The sequence below is a fragment of the Fulmarus glacialis genome, unplaced genomic scaffold, assembly GCF_000690835.1.
Source record: "Fulmarus glacialis isolate BGI_N327 unplaced genomic scaffold, ASM69083v1 scaffold11600, whole genome shotgun sequence".
Taxonomy (NCBI): domain Eukaryota; kingdom Metazoa; phylum Chordata; class Aves; order Procellariiformes; family Procellariidae; genus Fulmarus; species Fulmarus glacialis.
This window is the reverse complement of record NW_009188360.1, coordinates 13,652-34,514: the sequence shown is the minus strand read 5'-3', so window position 1 is coordinate 34,514 and position 20,863 is coordinate 13,652. Positions and strand designations below refer to the sequence as shown.

At 40.3% G+C, this 20,863-nt stretch overlaps 1 protein-coding gene across 1 annotated transcript in view; it reads left to right on the top strand.

Annotated features, from left to right (window-relative positions):
• The window catches only part of LOC104077183 (inositol 1,4,5-trisphosphate receptor type 2-like), a gene marked incomplete at both ends in the record, with an annotated part of 41,252 nt that extends 21,108 nt beyond the window's left edge, over positions 1-20,144 (top strand). The window contains 6 exons of the mRNA XM_009578320.1: positions 1,123-1,248; positions 6,247-6,375; positions 6,973-7,093; positions 16,815-17,005; positions 17,863-18,005; positions 20,036-20,144. Of these exons, the coding sequence (XP_009576615.1) occupies positions 1,123-1,248; positions 6,247-6,375; positions 6,973-7,093; positions 16,815-17,005; positions 17,863-18,005; positions 20,036-20,144 (819 nt within the window). The remainder of the gene's footprint in view (positions 1-1,122; positions 1,249-6,246; positions 6,376-6,972; positions 7,094-16,814; positions 17,006-17,862; positions 18,006-20,035) is intronic.
• Positions 20,145-20,863: the final 719 nt, after the last annotated feature.

Genomic DNA, 20,863 nt, shown 5'->3' with positions numbered 1-20,863 from the left:
GCAGGACTGTGATACCTCACGCTGATCAGAAGGGGAATGTTTGTTTGCACCAAACCTGACGTGATCGAAAGAAATGTTTTCAGTCTTTGTAAGGAGCTTGCTCTGGTCCTGTGCATCGGTCAGAGAGATTTCTGCAGGCTATCTGGTGGAAAAACGTGGCTCATATCAACAGAACTGGGACCTGCAGGAGTAAAGACTCCCTCCGTGCCATGAAAAAGTCCCCTTGTGATCAACTGATTGTTCTCTTAAAAAGAAAAACATTTGCTTTGCTCAAAAGTTCCTCCTAACATCAATTTCAACAGATGCCTTTTTTTAAAGCCCAAACAAATGAAACCTAGAAGTCTGACATGAGTTTTCTCCTGGCTAATTAAACATATGCAACTATCTCCTCTCCTTTGACCATGACAAGAAATTTTCAGTGTGTCTGTGTATGTTTATATTTAATAAATACATTTCAGGCACTGGATATCCATTTCTATGATGTGCACGTGCAGACTTGTAATGCAGGAGAGAAGTGAGACTGCGGTGCTGTTAAGCCCCATGCTGCAGTGGCTGCAGTCCCAATGCTGCACAACCTTTCTCTTCCATTTAGATCCGAGTTACACATACCCTGAATGCAAGCGCTGCTTTAGGATTGTGGGAACATAGGGATTGCAGTGCCAGCTCTGCTGAAGACCTTTTTTTTGATATTTGGCAAGCCTGTCACAAGGCATCAACCCATAGCAGTCAACCGGCAAGTGCAGGGGTGTCCTGCATTTTGACAGCTCCTGGCTTTGAAGCCAGGCCTTCGTAGTCTTAGTATGATTTAAATATCAGATTTATTATTGGCTTGTTTTGTGGGGGTTTTATTCGTTAGAGTAAGAATGTTTGCAAAACCTTTCCATTTTTCTTCATGTGATCTTTCAGTAAGTACATTAATGCACTTGTTGCCGTGCGTCTCCTTAAATCTTCAGAACTGAACATATGCATTATTACTGTTATTAGTGTTTGTTAGTACTTGAAGGATCATCTTTATTGTTCAGTATTTTTGCAAATAGAAAATGGCATGTTGATGGTTTTTACTGAATGAATATGATATGAATGTTCCATTTCATATCGTTTGTGTTTTTGCTGTTCCTGCAGGTGAAAATTGCCTATGTTAATTTTGTTAACCACTGTTACGTGGACACTGAAGTGGAAATGAAAGAAATCTATGCCAGTAACCATATCTGGAAGTTATTTGAGAACTTCCTTGTTGATATGGCAAGGGTAAGCTTCATGAGATGTTAAATATTACAGTATAGTCATGGGTGGCAACTGAACTGGCAATAATTTTTTTTGGTGAACTTCCTTTATTAACTATTTTTTTCAAAGTTGACAATAGAATAGGAGGATATTTTTTAACAAACCATTATTTCTACATTATTTATCATCATTTACCCTGCTAATTACTAGCAGCCTTCTCTTTCTAAAAGGGCATCTTGGAACTCATGTTCCTTTCTCTTTTCTTCCAGAAAAATAAATTGGATGCATGTACAGGGCTGAGAGTCTGTGTTTGTCTTCTGGGAGTGGGTGTTATGTGTCATTATGGTGGTGACTAAAAAAAAACCCCACATCTGTAATCTTCTTCTGTTAGTACAGTGAGGATCAGGGATCAAGAATTTCTTTGGCTTATGTTCCTTCTTTTATCTCACTTCAGCCTGTTTTTGTCTTTTATTCTACTGTCACTACCTTCTCACTGCTGATGTGAGAGGCAGGTGTAGAGCTATGATCTTTCAGAATACTAATTCATATATAAACTATAGGCTGCAAGGTGATGGGGCATAGTTAGTATCGTAGGCATTCAATTCCTGTGGACCCTAGTGAACTTCATGGTGTCATTACTTGTTGAATTAAGTTTCAAGTCAGAAGTCGAATTAAGCTTCCATTCCCTGGTATTTTGGAGGCAGAAAATGAGGGAAATCTTACGACTTCCAGAATGATAAAATAAAATAGTAGAGCCATGAGGGGAAGCTAGTGTGACATAATGATTACAGCTTACATTACTATCCTTTTCTAGCGAGTAATGCTTCTTATAAGAGCCTAATATTAATACCAACTAATAGAGTTCTCTTTCTGCTCAAGAAGTAGAACTACAGTTTTTTGGTGGCTGGTGGACTGTATTTGATCCTCGATGCTGGACAGTATTTTGAAGATGTTATAGAGCATGTTATCATAGTGCATGCCTATCTTTTCCCAGTCCATGGTCCATTACATTTTGTAATCCTCAAGTTCTCATTCCTTGTGTTCTTCATTTTGTTGAAATTGAAGAAAAAAAGGTAAAAGAATCTCAATTCAGTCCTGCAGCAGACATTTACCCCAAAGTAATAGTGTGCCACAAAATAATTTCTTTGAAACCTATTGGGAGAAAATACCATGAATTATGGCCAAAAGAAGAATGAGTGCAAAGACTTGTGCTATATGGAAGGCACTGGGACCTGTTCATTTCTATGTGAAACACGGAACTTATGGTTGGGTTTTTTTCTTTTTTTTCCTGGGAACAGGTTAAGACAGGGATGTTTGTGCTCCCTTTTTTTGGTGGTAGCCATTTTCAGCAGTAATGAGACCTCTACAAACCCTGTTTTCCTGCTGTTTTCTTGTCTCTGTGGTCGTGTTCTACAGTGAAAACCCTTCTGGACAAACCAAGCTCGTTTGAAAATTAAGACCAGAAACCTCCTTGGAGGGGGATTCTGATTTTTAACCTTGCTGTTTTTACCCCAAGAAGTATTTTCTCTTGTTCAGTTCCCTTTCTGGGTTGCCCTTTCCTGATGTGTCCTGGCCCTGACCCTCCAAACAGACTACCCTCCCTAGCCCTCGAATGAGACCAATTTTCTTTGCCCTTGGGCTAGAAGCAGACATGTAAAAAGAGGGCTCTGTCCACAGTTCCCTTCATGAGCCTGGAGACAAATGTACCATGCCAAATGAGGTAGAGTTGTCCTGATGCTAGTGACCACTGAGCTTGTTTTCATATACTCTTCTCATAAGAGAAATGAGACTCCAGGTCTTCAGAGGTGAAGAGCGAATGTATTATTAATGCTGTATTTTGTGTGTGTGTGCGCTGTTGGTACCGAATGGCAAAATGCAGGTTTATTTTGCTCTCCTGCAAAGCCCTCAGGACAGGTGCCTAATTAGTCCTTTTAATTTCCTGGTTAACGGCTAAAAGAACTAAAAGAGCATGTCAGAAGTGCGCTGGCCTGTCCTGCTCTTCAGCCAGGTCCCTGTGGGTAGCTATATCTTCCAGGTTATTGAGTGTATTTGTTCGGATTTGGTTTTCTGGGGCCCAGACAGAGCCTGTGTGTTATAAATACATCAGCGTTATGTAGCTATCAGGACAGTTAGAATGCTGTCAGCCTCTTGAAAGATGTTACAATAGCTTTCAAAGCATTTAGAAAAAGAGCCCTTTGATCCTCTGTGTTCCAGTGAGCTAAAAGGGATGTGTTTGCGTGGGGGAAGGGGAAATGCTTTTCTTTTAGCTGCTACGAATGCCTGTCAGTGGGTGAGTTTGTGAGCTTTGAGTCTTGAGCCTGTTATTAGAGAGAACTAAGGTGAAAGATGGAGAGTGTTATCCTCAGGTTGGATTTTTTCCTTTTTTATTTTAAAAAAAAAAAAAAAGAGTAACCAATTTTTTTTTTATCTGCTTCTGGATCCAGGAAGGAAATATTTAGTCCCCAACTGTCGTTCTCTTTCAACAACGTGATACATTGCAAAGCAGGCACGAGGCGGATTCATGTATAAATTCAGTTTGCCAAAAGCAGTCGCGCTTTCAAAGACACCCTGTTTCTGCAGTTTCTGCCAACCTACTTTCTCCCGTGTATGACTTAAAGTGTTGCACTAAGCAAAGTGGGTGCTGCTGAAGGAGAGGCTTCCCTTTCCTGCGTGTGGCCCAGCCTGTAAGTCAGCAGCTGTAGTCTGAGCAGGATTAAAGAAAGAGCCAGGATCTGACAGCTGTAAAGTCATCCTGGCTTTCTCTGCAGAATTTTTGAAGTATTATTCATGTGAGTTTCGGTCCCAAAGCCTCTTAAGGGGTTTTGAAACACTGCTTTCTCAATCTTCATCTCCATTTCATGCATTTCAGGTTTTTTCTTCCACGGGGAAATGTTTTTCAGTCCCCAAAGGGCAGAGGGATAAGAACAAATGAGAGGATTTCCGAATTCCTTCTGCGCTGGGAATTTTTCAGACCGGTGTTGGAGCAGAGTGGCATCTCCACATATGCTTCTGCTTTTTAGACAAGTGAAGGGGAAAGCTTAAAAGCATTTTGGAATTTAGTTTTGGCGATATTTCTGAATTCACCGTGCTAGCACCGCACAGCTTCCTGTCTTTCCATTGGGATCACAAGCGTTGAGCGTCAGAGCTACTGGTTCCAGCCAAAATTGGCATGCAGATTAATTAAAAACAGAAGAACTTAAAGAGGTTTTTAGTTCTATGATCTTTTTTTTTTTTAGAAAAAGTTCGGATTATTAACTGCATCTTTGTTACCTCCATGAGGACTTAGGGTGATGATGGTGGTGTCATACTTTTCCCAAAACTGAAGGGCTGAAGAATTTGCTATTTCAGTTTAGCCACTGTTGCTTCTCTGACCAAAATCTTTCCTTTCCTGGGGTGATAAAAAATGCACTATGTGGGGGCATGACTTGTTTATCTGACACATTTTAGAAAAGCAGACAAGCAAAGCTCCTCCAGATGCCTCATTTCTGTAGGTCTCAAGTTATCTTTGGTTACTCCTCTGCCTACCATATGACAGTGCTTGTGTGTTATACTCAAAATGCTTTTGTGTTCCCATGAGCTGTATCTTCCCCTGAACATGGGTGCTTTTGGATGTCATGTCGGTAACCTTCCTTAAAATGCTACTGGTGGAATTGCTGTCTTGTTGTGTCCAAGTGTGACAGTGGCACTGTGCAATTAGGGATCATGTTTGCCCTGTGTGAGATTCAGGTGCTGTGGATTATCTTTCTGTTTCTGTCACCAACTTTTCTCTGTGACCTTAAGCAATTCACTCAGCTTCTCTGGACTCAGTTCCCCATCCATAAAGCGATGTAATGGTAAGTATGTACCACACAGGTTCATGATTGTGTGTTAAATGCTCAGATAGTAATGTGAAGGCTAGAAACAAAATAAATTCTGTTCTCACATAGATCGCCTAAAACATTATAGTAGTCTGTGACTTGCATAGGTGAAAGAGAGAACAGCTTTGCCTTTCATTTCTTGTTAAATATGACTAGAACTGCTTATTTAAAGGCTCTTGAAGAGGTAGTACGAGTATAATCTATACTTCTTATTTGTCCGGTCTTGCCTTTCTTACCATTTTGCTCTCTTGTAGGCTCCTTTTAATACTGTTCACACTGACATACACAAAGTCTACATGACTCTGTGTAGATGTTCACAAATTTTGAAAAGAAGTAAAGAAATACTGAAGGATGCGATCCACCTCAGTAATTTTTTGCCTTCTTTAAGCATGACATCTTTATGCAGCAACAAACTTTTAGTGTTGCACCAAAGGGTGTATTCAGGAATCTTTTCTACCAATCCTCCCACATCCTCCCACCATTTAATCATCCTTCTGTGCTCCAGAGTTGTCCCAGTACCATCCATTCTCTTCTTTCATTGTTTTTAGCTTGTCTTTCATATTTTCCCCATGTGGCTTTCCTAAGTAATGCTGCCTGTCTTACAGTTTACAATCAAAAAGGCTGTTGGTATTGACTATGCTATTTCCTTTCTTTCCCTCTTTTTAAACATTTTTCCTGCAAATGGGCTTCACCTTCGCCACACATTTGTGGTGATTGATTGTAGAGAGAAGTTAAGCGCTACATGAAATCTTTCTAACCTTAGGTGTTTATGTCTCATCTGCCTCTAAAGCCTCTTCCAACCAGCCCCACAATGGGAAGAAGGGCCCGTTTTCTTCTTGAATCTGTCTAAATGTGTAAGTGGCATGCAAAGTGCTGATTTAGAGGGATCTTTTTTCACGGTGTGGGAAAGAATAGACAGCCAACCAGAAAGAGCTAGTTCAAAGGAGAAGGGTATTCAAAAGACAATGTGGACCTCCAAGAAGAAAGATAAGCTACCACAAATACAGCTTGAACTCTAAGATAGTTATCTCTGGTAGATTTTGTATAAAAATAATTTGGTTTTGTATTAAGAAGAAATATTACATGTGTTGTAATAAATACAAAATAGTAAAGCTTGCTTATTTAAAAGAACTAAATCTCATTGTTTCCTCCTTCTTCCCTGTAGGTTTGTAACACGACCACAGATCGTAAACATGCAGACACATCTCTGGAGAAATATGTCACTGAGCCCGTAATGAACATTGTGAGTGGCTTCTTCAATTCGCCATTTTCAGATAACAGCACCAGCCTCCAGGTAAGGAAAAGAGACACTGACAAATATGTTATTCAGACTGTTAATGAGATACCTTCTGCTACCCAGATAGGAATGGTGTATCTTTACATCTTCCTTTAATTTCTCTGGCCCCTCTCATGCCACTGGCTAGCAGCTTAATTCCTCTTTTAAAACACTTACTCTTAATTTTTAGCACTTACAGCTCTGAACCAGTAGACAGCTCAATATGGTCAGATTTACTCCTGGCTCTTGTGAATTCATTGGAGGGGGTATCCTTGCAGAATCATGGTCTATCTTTGTGTGAGAAAAATGCTGTGTCCTGTGACAAAAGGGACACATACCTGAGAACTGGGAAGACTCCTCCATCCTTCTGCTCTGTACTGCGTTTGCTTGACGTCAGTGGCAATCTGAGCAAAAGTTGCATGTTTTGGCCTTTTCAGAGGTGCAGCATAGATTTCTGTTCCTCCAGCCCTGAAAAGCAAAGAGAATGTAATGGAATTGTAACTTGAGTCTACAAGCTGAAAACCCCTTGCATGTGGTTTACGTTGTGTCAAACGCTAGGGCAGTTGTGAGGAGATTCTAAAGGGTAAAATTCCATGTTTATCTTTTTGTTTTCAGACACACCAGCCTGTTTTTATTCAGCTGCTGCAGTCTGCTTTTAGAATTTACAACTGTACCTGGCCAAACCCAACGCAGAAAGCCTCAGTGGAGTCGTGTATCAAGACTTTGGCTGAAGTGGGTAGGTGCTAGGTTTCACTTTCATTATTGTTCTCTGTGTTTTAACATCAGACTTACTTGAGGTTGAACAGTTTTTAATGGGACTGAAACTGTGACAGTGGTGATTTCAGAAATCCCACTTTCTGAGGCTAAATTCTTCCTCCTTTTATAACCCATTCAAATCTGTCCCGTCAAATAGGGTTGTTAGGTGGAACCTGTAGGTCAGACAGATGTTTGCTAAGTGAGCAATGGTTGAACTTTACCTCAAGCAAGTTACGGTGTTAAAACACAAATAAGCTATGAGAAAACCTGGGCATTTCTAGTCGTGCTGGGCTACATTTGCACAAGCTGTTGTAAGCAGGGATGCATATCAATTGTGCATCAGAGAACACCCATAATTTTTCCCCTCAGTTCCTGGGAGATGCATTCGTTATTGTCAGTCATGGTCCTGGGCCATCAGGGAGTTAGGGATGGAAACCACAATTGTGCCACTCCATAGCTTCTCTACTTAATCCTCACCATTAGGCCCACTCATTTACTGCTGTTACACAGTCAGCCTTGTTAGGGGAATATTGCCTTGCACTGGCACCGAGACCAAATTTGGTCCTCATGGCAGCTAAGAAGTTACATGCTTTCAAATAAATTCAAGTATCATGTTAAAGTGGAAGATTTAAAACAACTTCTCCTAAAATAAAAAAGATTCTTCACCAGTACGTAGCGATGATTGGCAAAAGTTCATTCTTAAGTTAAATTTTACATACAATTTTAAATACAATTTTAAAATCTTCTGGCATGACAGAAAAAAGGATTATTCAATATAGTTTCTAAAAGTCAGTTATTCTGATTACTTGTAGAATAAGGTTCTGCTCAGTGTGAATGAAAACTGAGTAGAGGCAGAGATATACAGAAACTGGCTAAATTCTATTGTTGATGCAATTTTTAAAAAGTTTTAATAAATAATGATAAAACAATATGAGAGGGTCTCTTAACCATCTGCAGCATCTGTGGCATTGTAACAATTGACTCTAAATTTAGATTTTGGAATAGCTTTACAGGAGTATCATTTAACATTTTAGCCAAAACATCTCATTAACTTTTTGTGTGAATGAGAATAAGCAGTTACCTAAAAACTTAGCAACCTTCAATTGTTATATTTGTAGTGCAAATGATTTAATTATGGATCCATCTGGCAAGAGAACTTTGGAAGTTGAAGACATTTTATTTCCTTTATGCTACAGCTACTACAGTCTCAAATAAAGCTCTAGCCCTACAAATCCTTGTTTGTGTGTTTAACACTTACGTCCCTGCTCTTCTCTGGCAGTTCTGGAAAGAGTCATCAGTAAATTACTTCCTTTGGGAGTCTGGGGAAAGGGGGAAGAAGTAGGGCAGGTGAGAGTATTTTTCAGACCGAGCATGCCCTGTGTGTGCTTCTAGACAGCTCAGTGTCTTCACTTCTGTAGAACTACAGCTAAAATCAAATTCTAGCTCAGAGAGGTCGCTGTGTTATCTCACCGAGATGAGGGTATTTGGAGACACTTGAGCACAGGGCCGAGACAGCCAAGCTGAACTCATCCCCACAGCAGCCTGACAGGGGAAGCACGGGTCACCTTAATGGTGCTGAGAGACCCAGCTTCTCAGCCAGGTGCACCAGCACGTGAAAGGGCTGGCGATCTTTGGCAGGTGATCTTCTGTGTGCCTCTTGCTCCTGGGGGACCCAAGGAGAAAGCCGAATGCAAGGCATGGCTGATGTCTGGAGTTTTCTTCAGATATGTGACTTGGTTCCCTGTTTGGTGAATTTAATTTCTACCTCCGCTGCAGTCTTCTCTTTTGCTTCATTCCCTTTTCTGTTTTATGGAGATGGTTTACAGTTGTTTTTTTATAAGTAGGCTCTTGCGCTGTCCTATAGGTCCAACCTTCTCCCTACCCTGGCTTCCCACCCATGGGACCCCAGCCATGCCCTGTGCACACTCAGGCGTGGCAGAGTGGAGCTGAGCTGCTGGTGAAGGGCATCACCCCGTGTCCTCCTCTGGGACCTTCATGCCACCTGCAGTGGCAGCATGGCAGGGAGGGCTAGGCATCACCCGGGGGTGCCGTGGGCCTGGCAGCCTCAGAGCTGCCCCCTGAAAGCACGCGTTAGCATGCAGATTGCCGATTTCCTTGTCCGTATCATCGTAACTGTTTAAGGATTCATCACTAATATCAATATCGGACATGGTAAAATTGTACTGTGTTGTGTTAGTAAATTGCCACATGTTTTTATTCGGTGTTTTATTTTGACAGTGCAGAAAGGGATATAGGGGACATACCCAGAAAGGGGTATAAGGGAACAGGTGAGGGGATTTCCCCAAAGAGCAAGTTAGCTGGAGAAGAAGTGGAACAAACTTTTTAACAAACACCCCTGTGCAAAAGTTTGGCTGGCTAGCGGAGATTTTAACCACCAGTGATACTGAGTATTTTTAGGCATGGTGCCAAACGTGTCTTGCCTGGGCTAACTGAGTAGGCCTGCTCTGCTCTGCTGAAAGCTTTGGAAAAACTGCCCCAGCTGGGGGTACCAGAGGCTTTTAAAATGTAGGCCCTTTTGTGATTACAGTGTGTGCCCGGTGCCTTTCTCTATCGGGTATTCCACCGCACAAAATGGTGCTTCTCTTTGAGAAGGCAGAGGTTTCTTCCATAATACAAACAGGGCACCCTTTTTTTGCCTCTTTTGCTGGCTGTGCATGTGGACTAGGTTTGGATTTTGGCTAGGCATTTGTAAGCACTCTTCTGCCTTTTTTTTTTTTTCCCCCGACTTGAGAGTCTGACAGCTTTAATGTTAGGGCCTTCATGTTTCACAGCAGGGTTTAAAAAAAAAACACCTCTAGAAAGATTTTGCCTATATCAGAGAGATAGAGTATTGGACAGATTTACAGCAGGGACCAAAGACTTTTGATGGAAAATAAATGTAGTATAGAGTTGAAAGAACAAACATGATTTTTTTTTGTGTCATAGCCCTGGATTTAGAAATGAATCTCAGGAGGAAGAAAGATCATACACAGATTTCCCAAGATATCAAAGATCCATATAATAATGCACTTTTAAAAGACCCATTTCAGAGCAAGTTTAAGCAACATACATTCTGTTTACTACTTTGTTGCTGGCAGGTGGATGTAAGTATTGCCTCAAGAGCTTACGATCATTACATCTGTCTTCTTGTGAGCACTATACGAATGTGCATTATCTTCCAGGTCAACAAAAGGATATGCTGCAGAAGCTAATTTCTTATAACCCTGGTACTTCAACTCCACTTGACCACTAGGGAAAAACTTCATAAGCTTTTCAAGCTTCACTTGCTGCTTTGTCTCCAGGCAGTTGTCTGCCTCCAGTTCAGCAAGAAGCATAGAGGCTTGCTTCTCTTCTTCAGCAGACGCCACTGTGGCTCCAAGAGTTTTGGAACACACAGATACCAACGTGCATCGGGTTTTTGTTGCCCAGTAAACCCTTGCCTACCTGGCATGAATAGAAACACTTGTGAAATAATATAGGTATATTAATGTGTCTTGTTCGTATGGATTTCTGAAGCAGATTATCACAGTAACAAGAATTAACACGTTATACATATATCACTTTTGCTTTTTCTCTATTATTACATTGGACTGAGCTTTTGCTTGAAATTATAGTCCAAAAAATGAATGATCAAAACAGCTTCCATCTCACTGGTAAAACAGCTACAAATGAAAAATGTTTAAAAGGTCCCCTGATCTTTGTGAAAACAGAGGAGGTAAGATGTCTAACAGTTTAATTTATTTCAAATTAATTCATTATCAAAGGACTTTCAGTTCCTACATTTTATAATCTTTGCAAGATTGCGAAGGGTGGAGGCCAGTCTCAAAGTTTGCATTTTAAACCATCTACTGTCTTTCCATATGGTAAAATTGGGGAATATCACCTGTCCTCACAACTGAAGATCTGGATTGTGTATCTTAAATTGTATTGGAGCAGGGTCTCTCTCCCAGGGCTGTCCAGTCTTTCAGGACCCATGCAAAGAACTGTCTTTGCTTCTTAATTAAGTGGTGATTCTTATATCTTCACCCCTGAGCATGAGTTTTCTGTTACAAGGGCAAATCTAGTTGTATTATACTCTTCTCTCTGTAGTATCCATTAGCTTTCTCCCTTTTGTTTTTACAAATTGCATCTTCCCTTTGATACTGTGTGTGTATCCCAAGGATGTAGTATGTGTATGGCTGTGCTGTTACCACCAATAATGAAATAATTGGAATTTCTCACATGAGTAAACAGTCGCAGATAGGAACCTGCATTTTGTTAGACTATTTCTCTTGGCAGACCCTTTAAAAAAAAAAAAATCTGTTAGCAAGCCAAATTACATTAGTCATTATCAGATTATACTCTAGGATGCTGCGCAGGAGAAGCAAAAGGAGAATCCTTGTTTCCATCGTACAAAATTGGAAGCGAGACCTGCAAGATTGCTATTTCATAAGTTCAAAACTGGAACAGGTACAGAGGAAGTACTACTGTGATGGTCAGGGGAAAGGAGAACTGTATTACAAGAAGAGACTACAGGAGCCCCATGTGTTTTGCCTAGCAAAACAAAGGCCTGTGTTGTTGCTCTTTAGAAGTACTTAGGAAGATAAATAGTCACGAAGAAGAGACATTTAAGCTAAAGGACAGTGCTGACCCAAAAACAACTGCACATAAATTACGCTAGGTTGTAAATAACCTAAATAAATTTAGATTGTAAATCAGAGGTTTGGAACCAACTTTGGAAGGATGTCCTTGGTCAACGGGCCAAGAGAAAATGGAGGGAGGAGGGATGGCAGAAAAGCTAGCTTCCTTTTAAATGGGGCTCGATACATTTTTCAAAAGATATTAAAGAACATGGGTTGTCTGTAACAGAAAGCAGATGGTCTGAAGGAGTAGTGAAGTCCTTTCTATTTATTCCCCAATTTCAGCTCACCAATACCCCTTTGTACAGAATCCAAAAAACTCCCCTGTGGTGCTTCCTGACCATGCTTTTATATCCTCTAAAGCCCTTTCCTTTTCCCTGACAAATTACAAACAGGAAACATTAAACATAAAATCTAGGTTACATTTTATTGCTTCTTTGGAATTATTGTGCGTATTTTTAATATCCATATAGATGAACTTTCCTATAACGATTTTTTCAGCCCTGAAAATACTTATTTCACTTCCCGTTTGAGTTTTAAAATCTTTTTTCCATTTTATAAAAAGCTAGACCTTCATTTTCAATTTTTAGTTCAAATAAAATAATTATCCTGTTGTTACTTTTTTGACAGCAAGAAGAATACATTTCAGATGAAGTACATATTTTATTCTATTTTAACTGTTTGTGTTTCCCTAATTGCAAGAAAAATTCAATGATGATCTTTTTACAGACTGATAAATATTTTAGCATAGATTTTCTGTTGGAAAAAACATCCAAGTGAAGGGTACAAGATTGGCAGGCTTGTGTCTTGTCTACCCAAAGCTTTTATTTCCCTTAAAAAGTCTTGCTGTTGCTAGTATTAGTGTCTCTCCATCCAAATGCATTTGTTAAGCAGTCAGTAAATGATTAAGGAGCTTGAGGGACTGATTTATGGAGCAAAATTAATTGAACTAAATATGCATCGCTCCGTCAAGTGACAACTGGGAAGTGTGGGAGAACATGATATAGCTGTCTGCAACTACCAGAGGGGTGTAAACAGCAAGAAGAGTAAAGGCTTCACAGCCAGGTACAGCTGTGGCTTTTTTGTGACCCAGATTGCCCAGCGCGCTCCTCCTTGAGGCACTCTAAGAGGTGAAACGCCTGCGTGTCCCCCAGAAAACCCACACCGGAGTGGTTTAGGGTAGTGCAAAGTGTTCTAAATAGCTGTGAAGCCACTAAATACCGTTGTATTTTGTAGATACTACAAAAGCTAATGGAGTGAAATTTAAAATTAGGGAGCACTAGGTGGGAATATCAAGGAGAACGGCAAGCTTCCTTATGGCAAGATAGATTGCTCTGAAGAATAGGCTTCCAAGGAAAATTGTGGGCAAGGGCCATTTCCTGGAAATCGTTAGTACTAAATTGATCCTAAGACTCAGGTAGGCAGTATAGCGAAAGGACAGTGCTTCAGCAAGCATTCCTGAAATAGGTCCTTTTACTTCCAATTTCTGTGCTTCTGCGAAGGGAACTACATGCAGGTAATTTAACAAAATACATCTCAGCCAGCCCATTTCAGCCCTTCTGTTAGCAGCTGGACTATGCTCTTGAGACTTCGGTAGAGTCCAGCTCACTCGTAGAGAGCGGCTTGATTTTTAGCTACTTGATTCTCGACGTTAATGTTGCCCTTCTCTTTTGAGTCCCCATCTTAGAGTACTTTTTCATGGTTTAAACACTAGAGGAGAGGAAAGCTGCTGATGCACTGGATACACGCAGAACCATCCAGCACAGAGCAGAACATTTTACTGTGACCTGGCCGCATTGGCGGCACTGTGTTCCTTACTATTTCCACGGGTACCGTTTGCTTGCTTATCTTGGCTCAACTGTAGCTACGGCTGATAGCAGAATTGTGAGCAGCAGATTGAGAGTTAGTCGTGCAAAGGATTTCCCAGCAAACTGCATTTCCTCTGAGATTGGCAAAACAGTGTAGTGAATTCAGGGGGTAATTAGCCCTGTGCAGGGTGCCCTATGTAGGAACTGGGCAGTACATAAGCCTGCGCTATGCCCTCCCCTGCAAGGCAGAATTTACCTTACCTGAAAACATGTTTTAGTCCATCCTGGTAAGTATCTTACTTGGTACCTATGGTACCAGTTTACATACAACCACGTAGCATGCTTTTTTCCCAAGTTCACTAGTCAGATGAAAGACACAATTTTACCCCCTCCTAGCTCCTTTGTCTACCAGCTCTAACCCTACTTTGCAAGTTTGAGTGCCGTCCAAAAGTATTTCTAAGTGGAACAAAAATAAACATCCTTTTAAATATTTTATGTCCATACTTTAAGGGAGATTGACACATTTTGAAGGGGAAAGCAGCCTACAACACCTAAATTAAAAATAAATATTTATGTTCACATTTGTTCATCAGCTTTCCAAAATGTAAAAATGTGTTTCATGTTGTTTTAAATAATGAAATGTGAAACAAATGAAAGATAAACTTTTTACAAGCTGCAAAGAAATAAGAAGACAAAGGCTTTGTTTATAGCTTAGACTTCAACAGTGCCCTTTGACAAATCTTAATTACAAATGGAATTATACATATAAGAACTGTTCAAAACAAAGGAGTATTTTTTTTCCTCTCTCTCTGGTTTTCTTTGTGATAGTTTTAATTAGGTGCAACTCTTTGAACAATCACAGTCCGTGACTGTTCCTCAGACACTGATGGAACTTGTTAACTTCAAATGGCATCTGCAGTTCTGCAGAAGTCTGGGCTTTCCTCTGAACAGCATGCTCCCCATTGCTAAATTTATTCCTGGGTATATCAGGACTCTGCATACATACCACTTAATTGAGAAGTGAGCATTGTCCGATAACATTCCAGTGATTGACATTAGAACACAATAAATTGGATTAATAGGCTGCAGCACCCTACCCACACTGGCAGAACTTTAATGGACTTCTGTAATAAAGTAAGCAGCAACAGGGCAAATGTGTTTTGAAAAATAACCCAGTCAAATAATACGGAAAAACAGTCATTAGAAATAATGGCCAGCCATACATGGTATTTTCCTCATGATAATCAGGAACCTTGCCTTCAAAACAAATAGAGAGTGGAAAGGAAAAGTCAATTGCCAGTGTGGAAACTGCTGCACATCTGCTGCTGAGGATTCATATATGGTTGTGGGGAAATATGTCTTCCCATCCTGACCTAAGAAATTTTTTTTTAATTCCCTATAGCAAACTGTTTAAAAGAAAGTGCCTACCAGAAATAGAATAAGAGATCTTTCTTCCATCCCAGTTAAACACCGTAATCCACAGGTGGCGGCCCTGGTCCTGCATCAGGATACACCCTTGCAGTGGGAAGGGAGGAGGGTGCCCTGCTCCTGCAGGAGCTATTAAAGGGATGAGGACACGCGTGACAGAGCACTCTTGCCATAGCCTGTGAGATTGGGCGTTGAGGTGTCACAGCCAAATTTAGGTTTATAATAAATGCTGCCATTACAATATAGTATTCGGGGGAAGAGAAAGTTTCTGCCTGGGGTCTGTGACTCACTGTGCTTGGCAGCACACGAGCCTTCATTCATCAGAGCTGTACGCCTGACTCTGCTTGCACGTACGCCTGTGGGGTTTGATGCATAGGCTGTTTAGCAAAGAAGGGCATCTGTTGACTTCACAAGTTCAGGACTTAAAGTTGTGTATGCTTTAAGAACTGGGAGGGAGGGGTGGAGTATTTTTGATGCCTTCCGCTACTGTGGAAAGCATGCATGTTAGTGCAGAATGGTGGGGAAGTGCCTCAGAGAAACGTGCAGAACTGTAGTATGTGCTAACACTTTTTTAAAAATTCACCTTGTTTCAATAAGGAAACCCGAAAAATTACTTATTACTAGTCATTATTACAAATGAACTAGAACTGCTTCTCCATTTTACTTCTAAGTTTTTATTAAACATACACTGTGCCATGAAAATTAAGTGAAATGATGTAGAATACAAAGCCTAATCACTGGAATGTGACCTAATCTTTCAAGCAGAGATATTGCTGCATCGATCTCTTGTTTATTTGTTGAATTTCAGACGACTTATGCTGAGCCATAGAAGAATGTCACTCTGATCTCCAGTGGAATGGAGAGATGCAGCTAACACAGAGATTTTTGTGGAGGAGAGGGCAGATACCTTCTAACACTGTCTTTTAAACTTCCTTTTCAAGCGACAGTTCAGGATGCAATAGTAGTTTAATAGTGGATGCCCTGTAAGAATTCATGCAAGTCTTTCCTCAGTTTTTTTTTCTCTATATTCTCTCTTTTGTCACTTCCTGCCCCTCAAGTCTAAAAAAAAAATTGCATTTTTTTAACTATTGGTTAAATTTGTTTAACTATTAGTTAGACTATCGTATGTTTATATTCTCTCTTTTGTCACTTCCTGCCCCTCAAGTCTAAAAAAAAAATTGCAGTTTTTTAACTATTGGTTAAATTTGTTTAACTATTAGACTATCATATGTTTATTAACTATCGGTTATATTGCAGTGGCACCCGGGAACCCCATGGTTTAACAACCCTGGCTGTATAGGAAACTGAGGGGAGAGAGAAAAGGAGACAGTCTTTTTCAAATTTAATTTGTATGCACTTGGTTTCTCAAGGTCTTCGGAAGAGAAATACACAGAAGAGCAACAAATTGCACTTGGGATAAATTGGCTAAATGTGCATATGTTCACTAGAAAGAAGAATTTTTGAATTTACTTCTGAATAGAGTAAAACTAGCTGTTGAAATAATAATGCGTACTCTTTTTGTTACTCTTATTAATATCTCTGGACCTGATTTTTTTTAAGTTAGCAAAAAAAATTATTCTGTTTTAAAAAATAAACGTCTCTACCTATGAAAATATATACTGGAAATGATCCTCATCTCATTTAAAGTGGTACAGCTTGCTTTCTTTAACTAGATTATGGGTGATTTCTACCAGCTTAGGTTTTTGATCCTTATTTTTAAAACCTTTTGAAGTGAGATCCCCCTGCTCCTTAACTTCAAGAGTATCAGGATTTTGCACGCCATGATCTTCATAAGATTTTCAAGTTTTTGCCACTGTAAATTTCTTCTTTTTTCTTCCTATTAAAGCAAAGAACCGTGGGATTGCAATTCCAGTGGATTTGGACAGCCAGGTCAACACCTTGTTCATGAAGAGTCACTCTAACATGGTGCAGAGGGCAGCCATGGGGTGGAGAATGTCAGCCCGCAGTGGACCTCGTTTTAAAGAAGCTCTTGGTGGGCCTGCCTGGGATTACAGGAATATAATAGAAAAACTACAGGTACAAAAATAGCAAATGGTTTGGGGAGTAGTTGGGGTAGTGCGTTTATCTAGTATGTGCCAGATGTGGAAAACACCAGAGATGGACACATTGGATTTTTAGTGCTGGATTACAGTGACCTTTGCATGTCTAGGTGGGGGGAGCAGTCAGAGCAGAGGGAGCAGCTCTCCTCTGGTGTCTGTTCAAAGTGAAGCCAACAGGCAGGGCCTTTTGATCCATAACCTGAATTCAGCTCCTACAGGAGTCAATAGAGAGGGGTAGGAAGTATGTTCTTTTCCCCAAAGTGGTTTGCAGAGAAGGATCTCCTTTCTGCCTTTTCATGGTCACATGTCCTGTTTTGGCTGCAGAGGAGGTACTGGGGGTTTTAGGAGCCATTATGTCAGATTTGTGTCACTGGCGAATACCTATAAGGTGGAGATCACCTTGTGCATGTAGTGGTTAAATGACATCAGGAGTTTATGAACTAAGAAAACAGCAGGACCCAGGCAAATGGAGGCACCCTAAATATCCAGGAAGCAACACCTCAGGTGATACACTAACACCACGTATGACAAGCAGTGTTTTTCCAGCACACCATCATATTGACTGTTGCCGAGTGTTTTGTGGGCATTACTGCAGAGGAGAAATTTGAGAGAGAACAGTAAGGTAGATAGTAATGGTCACCTTCTCCTCCCTTGAGGAGTGGCATGAAGAAAGGCATGAGGTTGCTTTACTGTCACCTCAGTTAACATGGGCTCTTGCTGCTGGCTGTCAGAAGCGGGTCAAATAGCCCACCGCACAGTATTGTGCAACTCCACAGCAATGTTCTTCTAGTTTTCTTGGCCATAGTTACGAATGACGTTCTTCTTTTTCCCTAGGATGTAGTGTCCTCCTTGGAGCAGCAGTTCACTCCCATGATGCAAGCTGAATTCTCGGTGCTGGTTGATGTGCTGCACAGTCCAGAACTTCTTTTTCCTGAGGGGAGCGATGCCAGAATAAGATGCGGTGCTTTCATGTCCAAGTAAGTGGTTTAAGGAGAGGCCTATTTGCTTCTTTGGAAAAGATGGCAGGGAGTTAAAATTTTCAACAGCACTTATCTCTGATTTTCAACAGTGACTTAAGCATGTAGGTGTTTGAGTTCATATTGAAAGCTTAAACTGAGGTCTTTTGCTGCATGTTTTATGTTTCTCAGCAGTTTAGGAGTCTGGAGAGGAGTAGAGAGAGAGGTTGCTTGCCTTGCCTGCCTAGAAAATGAATGTTAGTAGCTTGTTAAAACTCTGACAGACTCAACCTACTTCAGTTTTCTTAATGGGCTACTTTTGCTGTTAAGTTTCTCCAAATGTGCAGCAGAAACATAGCCTTTCCATGGTAGAATTTTCAAGAATTCATAGTGAGGTGGGGTGGGGTGCTCAGGGCTAGATTTTTTTTTGGTAAAGCAAATAAATCTTTTGATTTTTATTTTAAACTGCCAACAGCTCTTTTAAAAATACATTTCACTGGCACCCCTACCTGGTCTTGAATTATTAGATGTTTTATTTGCAGTCTGTGCATTGGAATAGAGTCTTGCAATTTTTTTATTAGTCCTCAAGTGAGATGCCCTCGCTGCCCTTGAGAAACTATAATTTAAACAGAGGTAACTTGGGGGAAATGAACACGTTTGGCAGCTTTCCTGATTCCTTGGCTTTTTGCATATTCTGCAGAGGTAGTGTTTTAACAATATACTTTATATGTTTGGAAAAATTAAGTTAAATTTTGAGCTTGTCCCATACCCTCTGTCCAAACTCCTTTCAAAGTCAGCATCAAATCAAGTCCAGGGCTGCTGGATGTGGCCCATGTAATGCAATAAACAGTTTTCTGTTTTATTTAATTAACTTCCATGGCAAAGGAATGCTTTGCAGAGCTATGCAGTAATCCCTAGATAAAGGTGTAACTCTTTAAAAATATTGTTAGTACTGCAGGCCTGAAAGGTGCATTGTTTTGGACTCATAGCTCATGAACTTGGTGAAGATGACAGTGGCAGAGTACTGCACGGTGCCTCCATTGAGCCCAGGATGGCATTAGCACACTAACTTAGCAGTGATCTAAATATAATCAGTTCCATTGGGTTATGGAGCACTGGTCTGGATGATGCAGTGTCATCCCTCCCAACCCTGTTTTTGGTGACTGTGATTTAGGACCATTAATGGTGCCATCTCTCAGTGTAAATCGGTGGCCACAGTGCCTTTGCTGGTTGCTGATCCTAGGCCATAATTTGATGAACACTGTTCTATCCACTATAACCCACCAGTGGTACTGATGGGAAAAAAAACTGTCTAAGGCCTTCAGATTTTCTCCTCCCTTCTGTTTTCACAAACTTTTCTCCAGCAATGAGGCGAACCAGTGCAAGGACTTGCTCTGCACAGAGACAGAAAGGCTGCTTCTGGTATTGGCTTACACTGACTGAAACCCAAACTCCCATCACAGTCTTAGTTGGAGTCTAAGTCTTAGAAATGTACCTTGTTTTCTGACTTGAAACAGTTTTGTAAAGTTGTTGTGTGAATGGAAACAATGGTTATGTTTCATCCAAATACCTGCATTTCTGAACGCCTCCATGTAAGGTTTTTGGAGATCCTTTTGGCTGGATGCCATTTGCTAATTATATAATGAATATAACCATCATCAAGGTTGGAAGGTGTAAAGGTTGTAGCTTTTAAAGTTTGCAAGATGCATGGTGAATGTTGGTTACCTTTAAGTAAAGGTTAAAATAAATACATGGTTACTTTAAATAAAGAAAGGATGAAATAGCAAGTTTGGATTTTAATCTGGAAGCACTCGTAGAAAGTGGATGTAGAATTCTGCCTACGGTATGGGCAGTAAGATGTGCAAATCGACACAAAAACCTCACAACATCTTGAAAGTCCCATTTCCTTTTTAATTCTGATTTCTCTTGTCTACTTTTATTTCCTTTCCTTGAGGAAAAATATAGTGACAGGCAATTTTTGCATAAAGAAATTGTAGTATGGCTTAGCAACAATGTGCAATGCTCTTTAAGGTTTAATATTTTACTTTAAGGTTGATTAATCACACAAAGAAGCTAATGGAGAAAGAAGAAAAGCTCTGCATTAAAATTCTTCAGACATTACGAGAAATGCTTGACAAGAAAACTAACTTTGCGGAAGAGGTACTGCTACTATTTTAGTCTTAAATATAGAACTAATAGCATGGTATTAAAATGTTGGCTCTAGGACAGTAACAGAATCTGACATGATTTCAATTTCGTACATGTTTTAAAGATAACATGGTGTCTTAGGAACAATGTGGTAAGGCAGAAAGTAAAATTGGAACAAAAGAAACTATCTGCCTTACATAGTTTCGTATCAGGGACTTGACAAGAGTCAAGGCAATGAAGATGAAATGAATTAGCAGTAGCGAGTATTACTGTGTATGATTATTATATATTGGATACCCTGTATTTCTGGAGACTAGTCTTCTTACGTCACATCTGACTTTATCATAAGATCAACTGGAAATACAGGGATTTTTAATTGCAAGTGTACAGTTTTTTCCTGCTGCCTGTGGTGCCAGACTTTCATACTCCATACGCTTTTTAATGCTCATAAATGTGTGATGGCAATATGCAGAGCTGCCAGTTTTGGGGAGAAGTGACATAGTCTGTGCTCTGTAAGTGTCTAATTATTTCCTACACTCCTCTCTCTCCGCTTATTGCCCAGTTTTCTCTTGCAAAACCAAGTTTTTCAAATACCTCTTTCATCTTGCCTGTGCCTTTGGGTATCAGTAGCTAGATTCAGATTCACATGTCAGCTGTCCCTTCTTTTTGAGCTGATCTCTGTGCCTTTTGTGTGGTTTCCTCTTCGCCGTATTTCTGACTATTCCCCAAAT